At 40.1% G+C, this 17,724-nt stretch overlaps 1 protein-coding gene across 1 annotated transcript in view; it reads left to right on the forward strand.

Moving 5' to 3' along the window:
* The first annotated feature begins 3,842 nt into the window (after positions 1 to 3,842).
* The window catches only part of TOP6BL (TOP6B like initiator of meiotic double strand breaks), a 91,768-nt gene continuing 77,886 nt past the window's right edge, over positions 3,843 to 17,724 (forward strand). The window contains exons 1-3 of the mRNA XM_061202128.1: positions 3,843 to 4,107; positions 5,111 to 5,252; positions 11,035 to 11,088. Coding sequence (XP_061058111.1) covers positions 3,991 to 4,107; positions 5,111 to 5,252; positions 11,035 to 11,088 — 313 coding nt within the window. The 5' untranslated portion in view covers positions 3,843 to 3,990. The remainder of the gene's footprint in view (positions 4,108 to 5,110; positions 5,253 to 11,034; positions 11,089 to 17,724) is intronic.

Below are 17,724 nucleotides of genomic sequence, written 5' to 3' on the forward strand. Positions count from 1 at the left end.
TCTCAACAGATTCCCAGGGGGAAAGAGACTACTCAAGTGGACTTAATTTTGCAACAGCCTGATAAGGGGGACCTCAGGGATATTTTCCATGTAAGTGCCTACGGTCATCTCTTCAGGGCCTTTGAATGCTGTAGGGGAGCCTGAGAACAAGGTAGCCCCTAAGAAGTATCCAGGAATGATATACACAGAGAGGGCACATTCAAAAGGGGAAGACAGCTCAACAGTTCCTAAAATGTCACTGTTCACCTGGTAGCATTCCCTAGGATGTTCTGGCTCCATTCAAACCCTTGGGTTTGGGTCAGAATCAATCCGGGGCTCTTTTGGCCAGACAGGGCATTTCTTCTCAGAATAAACAGCATGTCCCAAAGTGGGCATGCAACAGTAATCCAAATCCTGAGGTAGGTGGAGGAATGCAAACAGAGTCAATATGCCACTAAGTCTAAGGACAGGGGAGAACTGGCTCTCTGAAGACACTGGTAATATGACCCTGCACTCCAGGGCTGAAGGTGTCCAAAGCAGCACCCACAGGCTCCTTGGTTGACCTGGTTGACTAAGGTGACCTTAACCTCACACAGGTCATTTCATTTCTTTGGGCCTCAAATTTTTTCATCTATTGGGGATCACTGATAACCTCTACTACAATCCCTTTTGGCTCTAACACTCCACTTCTCTGAGGATGGGGTCTGAGTAAAAACAGTTTTAATAATGTGGAGTCAGTCCAATAGTATGTTAGTTACTAGACCTCAAACAGGATGGGGGCACACACTGATGGGTGAAAGAAGGGTGGGAACTGTGGCTCATTCAAGCCTTAGTTTGTAGGGAGATGAGGGTACCTGAGTTCACTGTCTTAGCTTTTGCACGGAGGGGTTGGCTTCTCATGGTAATGTTAATGTCCCTGTACTACAGAACTCTGAGACCAGCAGTTAGGCAGGTCACATCCACGTGGGAGAAGGAAAGAGTGGTTAAGAGATTTTTATTTCAGATTCTGGCTCTGCCATTTACAAACTCGGTGTCATACAACCTCTTCTTGGAAGCTCATTCTCATCATTAATAAAACAATGATAATAACACTTCCCTTACAAGATTGGGAGGATTACTTATGATAAAGGAAAGGTGAAGACCACTTAGCACAGAGTAGGTGCCCACCACATGGCAAGCCTGCATCAAACTTTGCGGACTACAATGGTTTATGTGGTGGCAATCCTGATGGCAGGCCCTCAGATCACAGGCTCCCTTCCTCACTTCTGCCTACATCTGGCTCTGTCCCTGGCCACCTCTGTTAGGCCTCCCCTGCCTCTAGGATGGTATTGGGTATTCCATTGCATGTTCATCCCTGATGCTCACTCCAAGGCCAAGGGCTGGAAGCAGGATGACCAACTCACTTGAAGTACTTCTACATTGGCAGCTGTTCCTCCACTCTTCCTTCCCAGTGTCATTCTCAAGGTGGGGCATTTTCTGCTGAGCCAACACTCTCCATGGGAAATATTTTAAAGAGCCATCTTCGGCATCTTGGTTTCTCACCCATCAAATAGTGAAGATAACAACTATCTCACAAGATACTTGTGAGGGTAAAAAAAACTGATGTAAAGAGCCAGTGGTATCCTACAACAGGTAGTCATTCAATCTTAGCTCCCTTCCCCTTGGCAACTCCCCTTCCTAAAGGGGACACCCGAGAGAGAAGAGAGTGAAAGGGAGAGGAAGGCTCCAACGATTCCCCAAAAGTCAGCTCTCATATCAAGTCCGAGATGGTATTATGATGAATTTTCCATAAATAAAAGCCACCTTTCTGCAATAGATCTACCTATTGAGCAACAGAGATGGGGAGGGTGGTCAACAGTGCTGAGCAAAGATGGACAAGGCTATATGATTCAGGTCTCAAGAGTCATGTCCTCTGGAGTAGCACCAAGGTTGTGTACTGGACAGGCACTCTGCCAGCTCCCCTGCCTGTTCTGCCCAGTCCTGGCTTTCTGGAGCTGGGGTGGAAGAATTTTCCTTGAAGGAAAGCAGCCAACACCCTGCACCACCCTTCTCTTTGGGCAACGCTTTGCCAGGCAGGACTCTCTCTCACCAGTTTTCTTTCAGATGCCTGAGGAACCAACTGCCAAATCATCAGTTTGGGCTCAAGCCCCTCTTATCACGCTCCTCCCTGAAAAGCCCTGAGTTCAGCAGCTGGAGTCTGGAGGACTACCTTCCGATCTGTTGGGAATGCTCTTGGAAAACCCCGGAGCTTCTGTCACCTGGAGCCTAAGAAATCCAGGTCCTGTCGTTGGCATATTTAGTGCACAAACGTGGGGGGATTGTTCCCTTCCAGATCCTGCCTAGGGGCTGGCTGGGCACCCTGGGATTAAGCTGGGAATCTGCTTGGGACAGGTTGCCAGATAAAATGCAAGACGCCCAGTCTTGAATTTCAGAAGAACGAATGTTTTTTTAGTATACGTATGTCCCAAATATTGCATGGGATACACGTATGACTAAAAAATTGTGTTTTATTATTATTATTTTTTAAAATCTGAAATTCAAATTTAACTCTTTTTTAACTTGCCAAGGGTGGGAAACCAGAGGTTGGCCTGGGGCACTTGGGGCAGTCCCCCCAGGAGGTGAGACTGTTTGGCGGTCAAGCACCGGTTTGGGGATCCCGCTTCCGGCACCCGCAGCCCCTCTCCCGGCGGAGGCAAAGAGCTGAGGGCTGCACCTCGCGCTGGGACCGTGGGAAAGTTCTTTCGGGAGGAAGGGAGAAGTGGTGGCCTGTCCTCATTCTTGCTCGCCTGCAGCCTCGGTTGCCACCCGCGGGCTCCCCCCAACCCCGCGGCCTGCCCAGCGGCCGGCCCACGGTCAGCCGCTACCGCGGGCACCCTCCGGACCACTCCTAGCAGGTCCTGCCGGCTCGCCGCAGGGAGAAGGGGCGGGGCAGGCAGCGCTGAGTGCGCAGGCGCGGCGAACCGGTGGGCGGGGCTCGCGCGCGCGCGCGCGCGCGCGCGCGGGAAGGGGACGGCGTCGCGCGGCCAGGCGTGGGCGTGGGCGTGGGCGTGGGCGCGGGCGGAGGTCGAATCCCTGGCGGGCGCCCAGCGATTGGGCGTCGCTACTGTTCGCCGCGCGGAATGGAGGGGACGGCCGTGGCCGTCTGCGAGGTGATGCCGGGAAGGGAGTGAAAGCGGAGGAGGACACTCTGAGGAGACGGGCCTTGTGAGGAGGCCGCGAAGTTTGGGCAGAGGGGTCCGGCTTTGCCTGAGGGGGAGAAGGAAGGTTCGGGAATGATAGGATTCGGTGAAAGTCAGCGTGTCCCTCGCGGGGCTGTGAGGAGCAGAGGAGAAGTGGGGCGTGGGAGCATCTGGGCAGTAAAGCCCGCGGGGTGCTCAGTGAGGAGAATTTAGTCAGTGGGTGGCATGGCCGTCCTCTGAGCGCTGGTGTCGCCCCCACCTGACAGCTGAGAAAACCGACACTCAGGCAGCTCAAGTGTTTGCCAAACCTCAGCGGACGCCCAGGTTCGAGCCCGGATGCCAGCCCAGGAGGACCCGCCCGTGCCGGGAGGGCGAGCAGAAAGCAGGGGTGGGCGACCTGGGGGGAAGTCGGGGCCATCCGGTGCAAAGTGGGAGCGAGGGAAAGCCGTATCCGGCCCGCGGGTCAGCCGAGGTGTGGAGGGGATTCCTGGGTCAGGTCCCAGAGCAGCTGCCTGATGAGAGGCTGAGGTTCGGAGGCCTCACGCACCCAGCTCGGACCACACCACGCGCCAGAGATGCTCTGGGGGGTGGGACTGAACCCCTGGCCCCGACTTGCTACCTTTGTTCATTCATGACAGCGTTTTTACAGCCTTACATGATTGAATTCTTAACTACTGGCCTCGTATTAGACAGATTAACTACTAGTACGTAACTACTAGACAGGTGAAATAGGACCAGAGGCCACAAGGGGTTGACCTGAAGGCACCTCGAGTTCTCCCAGTCTTCCTGCCTTCTTTGTTATCAGAGAGAGTTGGAGGTTTAGATTTTACAGATGACAGAACCTAGCATAGAACCCAGAGCTTCTGACTTACAGGCTGATGTTCTCTTCCCAACTGCTCTCTCATTGTGGATAAAGAAACTGCGGGAAAATCTGAACAGAGGGAGCACAGTAAGTCAGAGGATGTGTGAAGGAAAGTGTTAGACTGTAGAAATGCCTGGAAACCTTTCTTACAAACTGGTACAAATTGGGATCTTAGTTCCCAAGTTCTCATGCTGGGATCTCCCTGCCTTTAAAAAGAAAGTGGGGGGGGGGGGTAATATTTTTCGCTATGGTACCTCAGTGTGGAAGTGAGAGTCTACTTTCATAAATAGTAATGGAAATTAAATACAATATATTTTATTTTGAAATTGTCTCATCAAGATTGAATGTTTTACCAAGATATCGTGGAGACCTGTTTAACTTAAAATATTGTGTGCAGATGAATTTGTTAGAAATAATAGCTAATATTTATTAAGCATTTACTATATACCAGGCACTGTGTTAAACATTTTGCACATATTGTTTTGTTTACATTCAGCAGCTGCTGTATGTGGTAGATTTGTCCTCATTTTTATAAATGAGGAAGCTGAGGTACAGGGAAGTTTAAGTAATTTGCGCAAGGTCACATGCTAGTGTTTGGCTCATCAGGGATTCAAACCCAGGCGTCTGCTTCTGGAGCCAGTGCTCTTAACTAGTATTCTGACCCTCAGAAGTGTTGATTTAATGAAAGGTAAAGGTGATTCACAAGCAGATGCCATTCTTATTCATAATCTTCATGTTGGCTTATATTTAGGGAGAAGGAAAAAAACAGGAAAAACAAACTCCCACTTAATTTTTTCAAATTATTATTTCCAGATGAACTTATCCTTTGAATAAAGCAATTTTTTGTCTCCATTTCCTGTCTTGGACATTGTGTTGAATTTCGCTGTCTCCTTTTTTATGTCACTCACCTAGCTGTTTCTTCTGTTTAGACAGAATGCTTTGTTCTTAACAATTGTAAATCTGACATTTTGCAAGCAAGAATATTAGTTTTTGGAAATGAGAATTATTAATTTAACTGTGTCATACAAGTTTATTATTACCATGATTTTTTAAAGAAGGTTGTGTTTTCTTTGAATTGTGCCCTTTTCAGATACTGAAATATTTAATTATTCACTGGAGGTGTGAAACAGCAAGAATATCAAAGGGAGCATTGCTAGAAGGAGAGCTGGTGATTTCCATAGAAGCATTAAATTCTAAGCACCAGGCAAATACTCTTCATTGTGTAACAACTAGTAAGTGGAGGAAGAAAAAATATTGATTTCTATCTTTGTTTTGTCATGATTTATGTTATAGTTTATTTAAAAATTTCAATTAGTCATAATCTTTTATTATGTTATTAATCCAGAGTTGTTCCATAATTAAACTTAAGTGATTATGAAATAAGTATCTGGTGATAGATTTACAAATCTGTCATACAGGAAAGGTGAGTAGGATGACTTATCACAGGATTATTTATCTTACTGGTTTAAGTTTAGATTGCTCAGAAACAATCTAACTCTTGCTCTTGGTTTTAACCTCCTTTTTCATAGCTAAATTATATTACATTGAATTTTGTATCCTCTTTTGTTCATGTCCAGCCTTTGGTAGTTGGAAAAGAGCCAGAAAAAAAAAGAAATTAAATGATGAATGGTGCATACTTTGATAATCCTAACTTGCAGTTAATTTGAAAATATATATCTCTTCCATTTGGCTCTTACTCTCATCATTTTTGCCTGTACTCTTGGAAAGCTGATGCATTGAGTGGCCCTGACACAATTTTCTTGAACTTGTGAAGTGATAACTTTTTTGCCTGACTGTTTTTTGGGTGTGTGTGTGTGTGTGTGTGTGTGTGTAGGTTTATTGAAGAATACTTTGGAATGAAGTTGTCCCATCAGCCTTAGAGGAGTCACCCTGAGTCCCAGTTGAGACTGGATAGTACTTTAGGCTCTACAAGACATTTTCTCACCTGAACTGGAATGACCTGTCTTCTCTTTGTTTACCTAGCAGTAAACATCCTCAAGAGGGGTATGATAGTTTGGTTTGCTCCACTCTGATTGGACAGAGTTCCCACCATTCGTGAGAGAGGTGGTTAGTTACATGGCTAGGGTGATAGTGGTCTGCATATGGTTCTCTTAGCTTGTGCATTGATTCTGATCCAGTAAACTGTGCTCAAGGTGGCAGGGTTGATTTCACTCAAAGGGACTTGAGCCACAATAGCTTTTGGCAAGAAACTGAATTCCGTAGACATTTTGAGCCTAATGGACCTCTTCAGCCCGTCTAGTATAAGGGGCCTTTCTCTTCTGCATATTGTCTCTTTATTACTTTTATTATTTTTTTGACAGGAGGAAAGGCGATACGTGCTTGTCATTAAACATTATAACATTACAGAAACATATATTATGGAAAATGAGACTCTTCAGTAATCCCACCTCTTGAGATAATTATTAACATTCAATATATAGTCTTCTAGATTTTTCTATGCATATGTTCAGAGTCTTTCACCAGGTGGATAAAAAGCCAGATTGCCAGCATTCTGGGATTGAGGGATTGGGGTGGGGGGAGTGGGGGGGGGTTGTATCTTAGCATTCAATGTTTATGTTCACTCAATCCGTTTGTTTTTAGTACAACTTTAGTTCCCAGCCCAGAGACCCATGCTTCTATCTTTTCAAAGAATAACCTCTCCCCAACCCCTCACCAAGGTTAGGGAGGGCCAGTCCTTAGAAGGCTGAGTGGAGAAGGGAATCTAAAGATCTGACTACTTCTTAAATTCATTTTTTCAGCTGACTCTCCGTATTTTGGCTCCCACTCCTACTTCCAGAGGTTCCTAATACTGCCATTTTTGAGTCTTTGGGGATTTTGTTGTATAATTGGTGTCGTTTCTTCACCTTTCCTTTTTTTGGCTTATAATTCAATTTTTCAGGTCTTGAGTCCGAAATCCTTTCCCACTAGTCCTTCTGCTTTTCTGTTTCTATAATATTATTATAATAATCTTTCTCTCTTATCTCTATCTTTATGGGTTTATTCCTTTAAAAAATACTCCTTTTCCATTTTATTGAGATTTCAGGAGGGAGTAAAAGTAGATGTGTATGTTCAATCTGTCATCTTTACCTGAAAGTGTGGATTGGTGTCATTGGGCTAGGGCTGGGAACTAAACCTGGGGCTGCTGTAACAAAGTATCACAAACCGGGTGGCTTAAAACAAAGTAAATTTATTCTCTCACAGTTATGAAGGCCGGAAACCCACAATCAGGATCTCAGCAGGGTTGGTTCCTTCTGGAGGCTCTGAGGGAGAAATCTATTCCTTATCTCTCTCCTAGCTTCTGGTAGTTGCCAGCAAGCCCTTGGTGTTTCTTGACTTGTAGATGTATTGCTCCAATTTCTGTCTCTGTCTACATGTAATGTCCTCCCTTGTGTTTGTGTCTTCACATGGCCTTCTTATAAGGACACCAATTGGATTTAGGGCCACTCTAACCCAGTATGACTTCATCTTGATGACATTTATGAAGACCCTATTTCCACGTAAGGTCATATTCACAAGTAATGGGCCTTAGTTCTTCAAAATCTCTTTTAGAGGCACAAAATGCAACTCACAACAAACCAGAAAATTTTGTTGCTGGAATGATCCATCTGTGAGAAGCTGAGAGATGACTATATATTAGGTTGGCCAAAAGGTTTGTTTGGTTTTTTCTGTAAGATGGCTCTAGTAGTGTTTAGTTGTCTTTAACTTCATTCAAAACAATTTTGTTAGATTGTATTGTGACAGCTGTCATATCAGCGTGCATTTTAAAAAAACTTATCAAAATTGGTGAATTTTTGTGTAGCCATTTTAATATCGAAGATGGAAGAAAAAAGCAACATTTTCAACATATTATGCTTTATTATGTCAAGAAAGGTAAAAACACAACTGAAACGCAAAAAAAAAAATTTGTGCAGTGTATGGAGAAGGTGCTGTGACTGATTGAATGTGTCAAAAGTGGTTTGCGGAGTTTCGTGCTGGAGATTTCTCACTGGACGATGCTCCACGGTTGGGCAGACCTGTTGAAGTTGATAGGTATCAAATCGAGACATTAATTGAGAACAATCAACATTATACTACACGGGAGATAGCCGACATACTCAAAATATCCAAATCAAGTGTTGAAAGTCATTTGCAGGACTTCCCTGGTGGCGCAGTGGTTAAGAATCCGCCTGCCAATGCAGGGGACATGGATTCAATCCCTGGTCTGGGAAGATCCTACATGCCACTGAGCAGCTAAGCTCGTGCGCCACACACAACTACTGAATCTGCATTCTAGAGCCCGCGAGCTGCAACTACTGAGCCCACGCACTCTAGGGCCCATGTGCCGCAACTACTGAAGCCCGCGTGCAAATAGCCCATGCTCTGCAACAAGAGAAGCCACTGCAATAAGCCCGCACGCAGCAACGAAGACCCAACGCAGCCAAAAATAAATAAAATTAAAAAAAAAAAACCATTTGCACCAGCTTGGTTATGTTAATTACATTGATGTTTGGGTTCCACATAAGTTAAGCGAAAAAAACCTTCTTGACCGTATTTCCACATGTGATTCTCTACTTAAATGTAACGAATGTTACGTTCCATTTTTAAAACAAATTGTGACAGGAGATGAAAAGTGGGTACTGTACAATAATGTGGAATGGAAGAGATCGTGGGGCAAGCGAAATGAACCACCATCAACCACACCCAAAGGCTGGTCTTCATACAAAGAAGGTGATGTTGTGTATATGGTGGGATTGGAAGGGAGTCCTCTATTATGAGCTCCTTCCAGAAAACCAAACAATTAATTCCAACAAGTACTGCTCCCAGTTAGACCAACTGAAAGCAGCACTCTGAAAAGCGTCCGGAATTAGTCAACAGAAAATGCATAATCTTCCATCAGGATAATGCAAGACCGCATGTTTCTTTGATGACCAGATGAAAACTGTACAGCTTGGCTGGGAAGTTGTGATTCATCCGTTGTATTCACCAGACATTGCACGTTCGGTTTTCCATTTATTTCGGTCTTTACAGAATTCTCTTAATGGAAGAATTTCAATTCCCTTGAAGACTGTGAAAGGCACCTGGCCCAGTTCTTTGCTCAAAAAGATAAAAAGTTTTGGGAAGATGGAATTATGAAGTTGCCTGAAAAGTGGCAGAAGGTAGTGGAACAAAACGGTGAATACGTTGTTCAATAAAGTTCTTGGTAAAATGAAAAGTGTCTTTTATTTTTACTTAAAAACTGAAGGAAATTTTTTGCCAACCCAATAGTTTTTCCTATCAGTAATTGTTGAAGGCTTTAACAAATACTATTTACTGCAGTGTTTCCCAAAATGTGTGCTACAGGATGTTTATATAAATTACGAGAAAGGAGTTATGCAGTCATCTAAACTTGAGGAATGCTGGTTAAAATCAAATGAGTTTTGTTACTTTAGATCTTCTCAGAACCTTTAATATGCAAGCACGGACTGTGAATCTTTAAAAATGGGTAGTATATAGCATTTCCCAAACATATTTGACCTCGTAGCTTTTTTAAAAATCATCTTCTGTTCTATAAAGAGAATTTGGGGGAATGCTGTTGCTTTAAAAATATGTGTTCTGTCATCTTTGCATTTGAAGGGTAGCACTTTATTTAATATCAGAAAGATTAGAAGCATAGCTGAAAATTTGGGGCTGGGTTGGGTGTGGAGCAGGCAGAATGATTGCTCTCCCTGCACATGTTCACCCAAAGTGACCCATTTTCAACAACTGTTGATATGATACTTGTTAAAACTAAGAAAGGTTGTTGGAACAGTGTGATATATGCAGTTGAGAAACATCATGGACACACTGTGAGACATACAGTTTGTGGTTTGTTTCTTGTTGATATTCTAGCTCCTCACTAATCACTGGTGTCGGCCTGCTACCACCTTCCATCCCTGTCCCAATCACAATCACCCACTCCTTTAGGTCAGAATCAGTGTATACCTGTGAGGAACACTAAGTTTAAAAAAAAAAAAAAAGATTGTTTTTGTTAAATATTCTATGCTACCTGGGCTCAAGCCTTTTGAAATATGTATCATTTATCCAGAATCATTCAAAATCTGGAGATCTAGAGCAATGCTATCTGATAGAACTTTTTGTGATGATGGAAATGTTCTTTATGCTGTTCAATATCGTAGCCGTTAGCCACACTTGGCTATTGAACACTTGAAATGTGGCTAGTGTGACTGAGGAACGGAGTTTCTCATTTGATATAATTTAGATTTAAATAGCCTCATGTAGCTAGTAGCTACTGTATTGGACAGCACACATTTAGAGAATGGTATTGCCTCTCACCCTAGATCAGTGTTTCTCAACCTTTTTTTCCTGCCTGAAGAATACATATTTCTTGAGGGATAGACACATTTCCATTGGTTCTTGTGGCAGTGATTCTTAGATTCTTAACCACGGGGTCGCATCACTCTGGGGGAAGGCATGTTCTATTTGGGAAAAAAGCCTCCAGGTGATTCTGATCTTTTCCCCCCTCTTAGGTGCCTGCTTCCTCCCTTACCCTCTTTCCCTGAAGAATTATTGCTCTAAGTGCCCGAATGTTCAGATTTAGAACTCTAGGTACAGATAGTTCTTACCTGACAGTCTAGTAAAGAATAAATTTACTAAAGAGTAAATTGGTTAAAAGAAAGGCCCAAAATTTTAATTGAATCTCATACTGGAATATGAGTTATTGGCACGATATACTCTGGTTACTAGCAACAGTCCGTGGTCTTCCTATGATCCTTTTCTATCGGGAATAGTAATATCCAAAGAGGCAGCCCTGGTGTTTAATATAGGTAAAAAGAGTTGCTATTTGGTTCTCATCTCTAAGAAGTTATTCTGCCCCTGAACAGTTGTAGCCTCATAATAATTCTTTGGTGCCTCCATTTTTACTGAATTCATTAGTAGTGACCATCTTTTAATGTTCTGTATCTATAAACAGTGATTTCAGGCTCCCATATGATTCTTTAGATGAAATCCATTGAATTGCTTTATTTATGGTACTTCTTTGTATTCTGTTTCTTACAGTTGCTTCTGCAGGAAGCATTTTTGGCGGTTTGGTCCTCAAGAAGTTCCTAAAAGGTAAAGAATTACCCAACTTCCACAAGATTAAATCTCTTCCTGTCAATAAATTTAGTATTTTCTGAAACAAACTTAACATATGCTGAAAGATAGAGTTGTCAGATTTAGCAAATAAAAATACTGGACACTCACTTAACTTTGAATTTCAGGTAAACAATGAATACTTTTTTAGTATATTTGCATGTTCCATGCAGCAGTTTATCCTGTAATTTATCTGAAAATCCTGCTGAAATATGATCTATAAAATTGTACAGATACAGGAAAATTGTATAGACCTAAGCCAAGATACCTAGGTCACTGTAGCTTCTCTGAATACTCTCTATACAACCTCAGGCAGAATTTTCCCAGATGTAAAATACAATTTTTACTAAAGTATTTGTTCCCATCTACCTCAAAGAAATAATATATGGAGAATGCTTTTACTATAAAAGATTTTGGCTGGTATTAATACTGTTTTCCACATGCCAAGGTTTATGGTTTAGGAGTTTTCAGTGACCTTAGTTTTAGAAGTTCTTCTTTCCTTTGATTTGAGAATAATCTAAAACCAAAGGACATACATACATTATTTTAAGGAGACCAAAATGATTTGAGAACCATTGTGCTTTCATTTTTATCTTTTATGGTTGTGTGGCTTGTAAATATTATCTAATGGGTCTGTCTTTTCCTAATGAGTGGTTAATTAACAAATTTTACAAAACAATTTTTTAAAAGAAACTTTCCCCAACTAAACCTGGAATATAAGTAGACTGTGGTGGGTTTTTTTTAACTTTTTATTTTATATTGGAGTATAGTTAATTAACTGTGGTGGGGTTTTTTTGACTTATGTTTGTCACTGCTTTATGAAAATATGCTATATATTAAATATAGAAACAATCAAAAAGCTACATTAGAAGGGTATAATGTTATAAAGTAAATGTTTGTGAAATGTATTACCATTGGACTTTTTTAAATAGCAGAGTTTCTTAATGCTTTTTTTTTTTTTTAAATTAATTTATTTATTTTTGGCTGCATTGGGTGTTCTTTGCTGCACGCGGGCTTTCTCTAGTTGCGGCGAGCAGGGGCTACTCTTCGTTGCAGTGCACGGGCTTCTCATTGCAGTGGCTTCTCTTATTGCAGAGCACGGGCTCTGGGCATGTGGGCTTCAGTAGTTGTGGCACGCGGGTAGCAGTAGTTGTGGAGCATGGGCTTAGTTGCTCTGCAGCATGTGGGATCCTTCCGAACTAGGGCTCGAACCCATGTCCCCTGCATTGGCAGGCGGACTCCCAACCACTGCGCCACCAGAGAAGTCCCTTAATGCTTTTTAAAATACAATCAATTTAAAATTTTAATTTATACCCAAATTTCCAGCAACTCAATTGCTGCATAAACCAAAGTACCTTCCTTTATCTTGGTCTTATCAAAGAAAAGAAGAAACTATTTTTTTGCAACTCACAATATGAAAGACTAAAGACATAAACATATAGGAAACAATTCTACCTTTTGAAACTTCTTATTTGAAGTAATTTTTGGTTTAAGCATGGGGATTTAAAAGTGCTTGCTTGTTAATTTAAGGGTCATCAGGTGTATTCCCTTTCGCCTATGAAATTGTCTTGGCCCTCTGAATCTACCTTCCAGCTGTCTGTACACTGGATTCTTAATAAACCTCAGCTTTTTGCTCTGTGGTCCTAATTTGTTTAGATTCTGCTTGCTGTGCACACATTTAAAAGCAGTAATTGTGGAGGAAAAGTAATAAAACAAAAAATAGAGATTTTTGTTCTTAGCTCCATAACAGATGTTCTTTGGGAGCTTGGGTAGAATGTTCTCCCTGTAGTAATAATCAAAATGATGATTTATTGAGCATTTACTGTGTGCTGAGCTTTGTGCTTGGCACAGAGGGGTTACAGTGGTGAACATGAAAGATTTGGTTTCTCCCCTTAGTGCCGTATTTAAGATATCTTAATCATCTAATTATACTGCCTCCCAAAGCCTATGCCTGGAAGAAAGTGAATCAGCTTACTGTCCTGGAGAGTTTGCTGCAATTCTAAGACTTTTAGAAAATCTGAATTCAACTTTAAGAATCATGAGTTGACTGCCTCAAAATCATCTAGTCTATCAATCTTTAGTTCGCTTTCTTTTTGGATTATGCCATTGAGATGATGCAAAGAGTGGAAAGGCATTCTTAATGCCACTGCTCCAGTTAAATGTGTGAAAGTGCTTTGAAAGAAATGAAAATTCATAAAAATAAAAGGGAATATGTTATTAACTCTAGGGAGGAGATAGGAATATTTCCTGCAACTTAAACCTAAACTGCACAATGAGTGGTTAGATCATACGTAGTGCTGCTTCTTTGACTAATATTTGTGAAAGTGCTTTGAAAAAAGTGAAAAGCCATGTAAGTACAAGGAAATGGTTTTATTATCATTGTTAATACTAGGGAGAAGGTATTGAGTATAGTTTATGGAATAACCACCTATTTATTATGCTAATACAAACTTTAGACAGTTTGTGTCATGTTGACTTAGTTTTAATTTGTTATTTTAAAAGCTCAAAGCAATTTTGTGCATATTTATTTAGTCTATTTTCATATCCTTGTGATGAAGTGGAGGTGGCTAACTTTTTGTACAAAGAGGAAGTAGTGCACATCAAATACACAATAAAAATTGAGTCATTTGCTCATAGTCAATCACATTTAGTAGCCAACTTTAGCCTGTCTTCTCTCTAGCTGTTAGGGCTCATGATATTAACTTCCACTCAATAATGCTATTTATTCTTACTAATTAGTAACAAAAATGACTCAGTGAAGCTCACAAAGGAAACTGTCCAAGACTAAGATTTGAATTCCTTAGCTCCCTGACTTACGTACCATTAATTATGCCTTTATTACTATTGTTATTTATTTAGCATTCCTATAACATTATTAGCAAACTGCTTTAAATTGGTCCATTCACAAATCTTTACACTATTTAATTAACTTCATCAGGAAGTCTCTGGTGGCTGATTCATTAACCATCAGATTTCCCAGTGCTAAGGAATTACGTATCTGTACAAAATTAATACGCCTCTGAATTCAGTTTGTTAGCTATGTCATCCTCTTCATTGCTCAGTTGATTTCTCTCAGTGCCTAAAAAGAGGTCTGCCCTCTCTTTAGGGGAACTGTACTGTTGTAGAGCCATCCAGCTTCAGTTTTCTTTACTCTTCAATCTATTCTATCAGAGTTGTATCAAGGTACTTTTTCTCTGGATCTGGACCACTTCAGATCAGTTCCTATACAAACAGGCTCATATTTCTGGGTGTTTTATTTATGCTGGATTAATAAATGATGACCAGGATAATCTCCCTGTTTTTCTACCTCTCTAACGGTTTATGTTCTTTTTAAGTTTTCTTTTGTCTGTGGTCCCTAACTGTTTGAACTTTTGTCCAGTAAACCTTTATTGAACCTCTACCTTGCCACAAGAAAGTTATAGTGAGAGGTACCTCTGAAAATAAAATACAGTGTGATAAGTACCATAGTGCTTCTTTGGTAACACAGAGGATATTCCCTAAAGTTCAGTCACCAATATGCCTTTCTTCCCTTTATTATTCTGCACCATTATTCTACGTTTACTTCAGATATCTTCTACTTTTAAGGCTTTAACTATCATTTCTATGTTGATGAGACATATTTTTGTCTCTATCTCTAATGTGTTTCCAGCTTTGATTGTCAATTGGACTATTCCATTTGAGGGTTCCTCTGGAATATCATGTGCAACATGTCTAAAATAGGGTTCATTTTCTTAAACTAACTTGCTGTGTAATCTCCATTCCTTTCAGTGATACTAACATTTTCATAATTCTCCAGGCTTAAAATTTTTGGCTTTTTTTGAGGGGAAGGGGAGGCTTCTCCTTTTCTTTTCTCCATTATCTAATGTAATTGAATTTTTGGTTAATTCTGCTTTTATAGTGTAGAATTATTATTTATTAAATTATATATTAATTTAAACACAGCTTTATGTTCCTCCCATAATGACTCCCAATTGCTTATTAGAATAAAACACCTCAGACACGATTTGAGGTCCTCTGTCAATTAGAATAATCTTCTGCACTTTGAAGGATGATGCTCATTAAGATAGATAAATTCTTATGTGTTTAAAAATTCTCATTCCTTTATATTAACATATGTACTACTATTCTGCATCATATAGTTATCCATTTATGTAGAAATCCATTTACATATTCATTTGTTATCTATTTATGTAGAACTAATTCTATCATAAATATCTATTTGGTGAAACGGGATAGTTTTAGCTTGTCCTTCTTGCCCAGATCTAGAAGCTACTTCCTAACATGTCTGTACTTTAGTGAAGAAAAGAAGGAAAAGAAAGGGTAGAAGAGAGTGATGAGATGGAGGAATATGAAAAAAGCCATATATATATAGGTATATACTCAATACCTTATTTCACTGTTTTTTTTGTCTCTCCTAGTCATATTATTTTTACTTGTTTTTTAATCTTATTTTAAATATCTCCTCATTCCCATGTTTATTGACATAATTTAACTCTTTACTAAAATACAGTTTGGCCAATCATTTAAAAAAACGTTCATGTATTTTTCCCAAGTAAGAAAATTTACAACCTTTGTTTTCTTCAAAAGACTAGATAGGAATACCAACCCTTGAAAGTGGGGAAGACAGTTTTGCTGTTGATGTATGGTTACATAGTTATGATAGTTCAGCTTTTGCCTCCAAAATGGCATCAGGGAGATTTAAAAAGAAAAATATTTAGTTTTGTCCCTTTTGTTAATTCGTTGGGAATGGAAGTCAGGAGTTGTGCTTTTCATACATTAGAGAGATTGATGTGTCCAGGCTTGCTCAACGTTGAGTGAAAAACTCACAATGGTGAACTCTTGGATGTCTGACTTAATATATATTTTTAAAGTCTGAGATTCTCATAATCAAAAATTTAAAATCTATTATTTTATATCTTACAAGATCAACAACTCCAAATCTCACTACTTATCTAACACTTTTTCTCCTGGGAGCTTGTTTTGTAGACATGACCTCATTCTCGAGAGATAGGTCAGACATAAGTTATCACCATTTCTGTTTCAGGGATGAGGAAACTGAGACTTACCTCAGTCTCCGATATTAAGTTTAGAAGTAAGGGAAGAGTTTGGGGACTTAGGTCATTGGTTATCCTGTGAGTCCACACTTAACCCTCACGCTTTTGATACATTCTAAATAGTCTCTTGCTGCTAAATTTGCGTAACACATGGCAAGATTTTATAAAGAGAAGATTGACTGAAGATCAAGAGAAGTTAAAATAAATGAATTTGTCTTCTTTTGTTTCTTTAATATTTAAATATGCCCTTTATTGGTTTGAGGAAGTTCTCTTTTAGTCCTGGCTTGCTGAGAGTTTTTATTAGGAATGGATGTTGGATTTTATCGAATGTTTTTATGCATTTATTGAGAAGATCATATGATTTTTCTTTTTTAGGCTGTTAATATGGTGAATTACATTGATTTTCAAATGTTAAACCAACTTTGCATTTCTGGGATAAATCCCAGTTGGCCATGATGCATTATGTATCCTTTTTATGTATTGTTGGATTTGATTTGCTGACATTTTATTTATTTATTTAAAAAACTTTAAAAAATAAATTTATTTATTTTGTTTATTTTTATTTTTGGCTGTGTTGGGTCTTTGTTGCTGCGCACAGGCTTTCTCTAGTTGCGGCGAGTGGGGGCAACTCTTCGTTGCGGTGTGTGGGCTTCTCATTGCGGTGGCTTCTCTTGTTGTGGAGCACAGGCTCTAGGCACATGGGCTTCAGCAGTTGTGGCTCGCAAGCTCAGTAGTTGTGGCTCGCGGGCTCTAGAGCGCAGGTTCAGTAGTTGTGGTGCACGGGCTTAGTTGCTCCACAGCATGTGGAATCTTCCCGGACCAGGGCTCGAACCCGTGTCCCTTGCATTGGCAGGCAGATTCTTAACCACTGCGCCACCAGAGAAGCCCGATTTGCTGACATTTAAAAAATAATTTTTCCATTTGTGTTCATAAGAGATATTTGTAGTTTTCTTTTCTTGTAATGACTTTGTCTTATTTTGGTATCAGTAATGCTGACTTTATAAAATGAGTTAGGATGTATTCTCTGTTCTTCAATTGTCTAGAAGAATTTCTGTGGAAGGTATTATTTCTTCCTTAAATATTTGGTACAATTCATCAAAGGAAGCCATCCGGGCCTGATTTTTCCTTTGTGGGAAATATTTTAACTACAAATTCAATTTCTTTGATAATTATAGGGCTATTCAGATTATTTTGTTTTTTCGAGTAAGTGTGGGTAGTTTGTACCTTTCAAGGAATTTGTCCATTTCATCTAAGTTGTTAAATTTATTGGCATAAAATTGTTCATAATATACCCTTATTATCCTTCCAACACTTGTAGAATCTCTAGCAATATCACCTCTCTCACTCCTGATGTTGGTGATTTATATTCGTTCTCTCTTACTTTCTCACTTTCTCTTTCTTTAATCAGTCTCGCTAGAACCATATTCTTTCTGTTGTATTCTATTTCATTGATTTTCACTCTGATCTTTTATTCTTTCCTTTCTTCTGCTTGCTTTGGATCTCTTTTGCTTTTCTGTTTCTAGTTTCTTAAAGTGGAAGCTGTAATCATTGATTTGAGACC

Source organism: Eubalaena glacialis, chromosome 10 (genome assembly GCF_028564815.1).
Source record: "Eubalaena glacialis isolate mEubGla1 chromosome 10, mEubGla1.1.hap2.+ XY, whole genome shotgun sequence".
NCBI classification, from domain to species: domain Eukaryota; kingdom Metazoa; phylum Chordata; class Mammalia; order Artiodactyla; family Balaenidae; genus Eubalaena; species Eubalaena glacialis.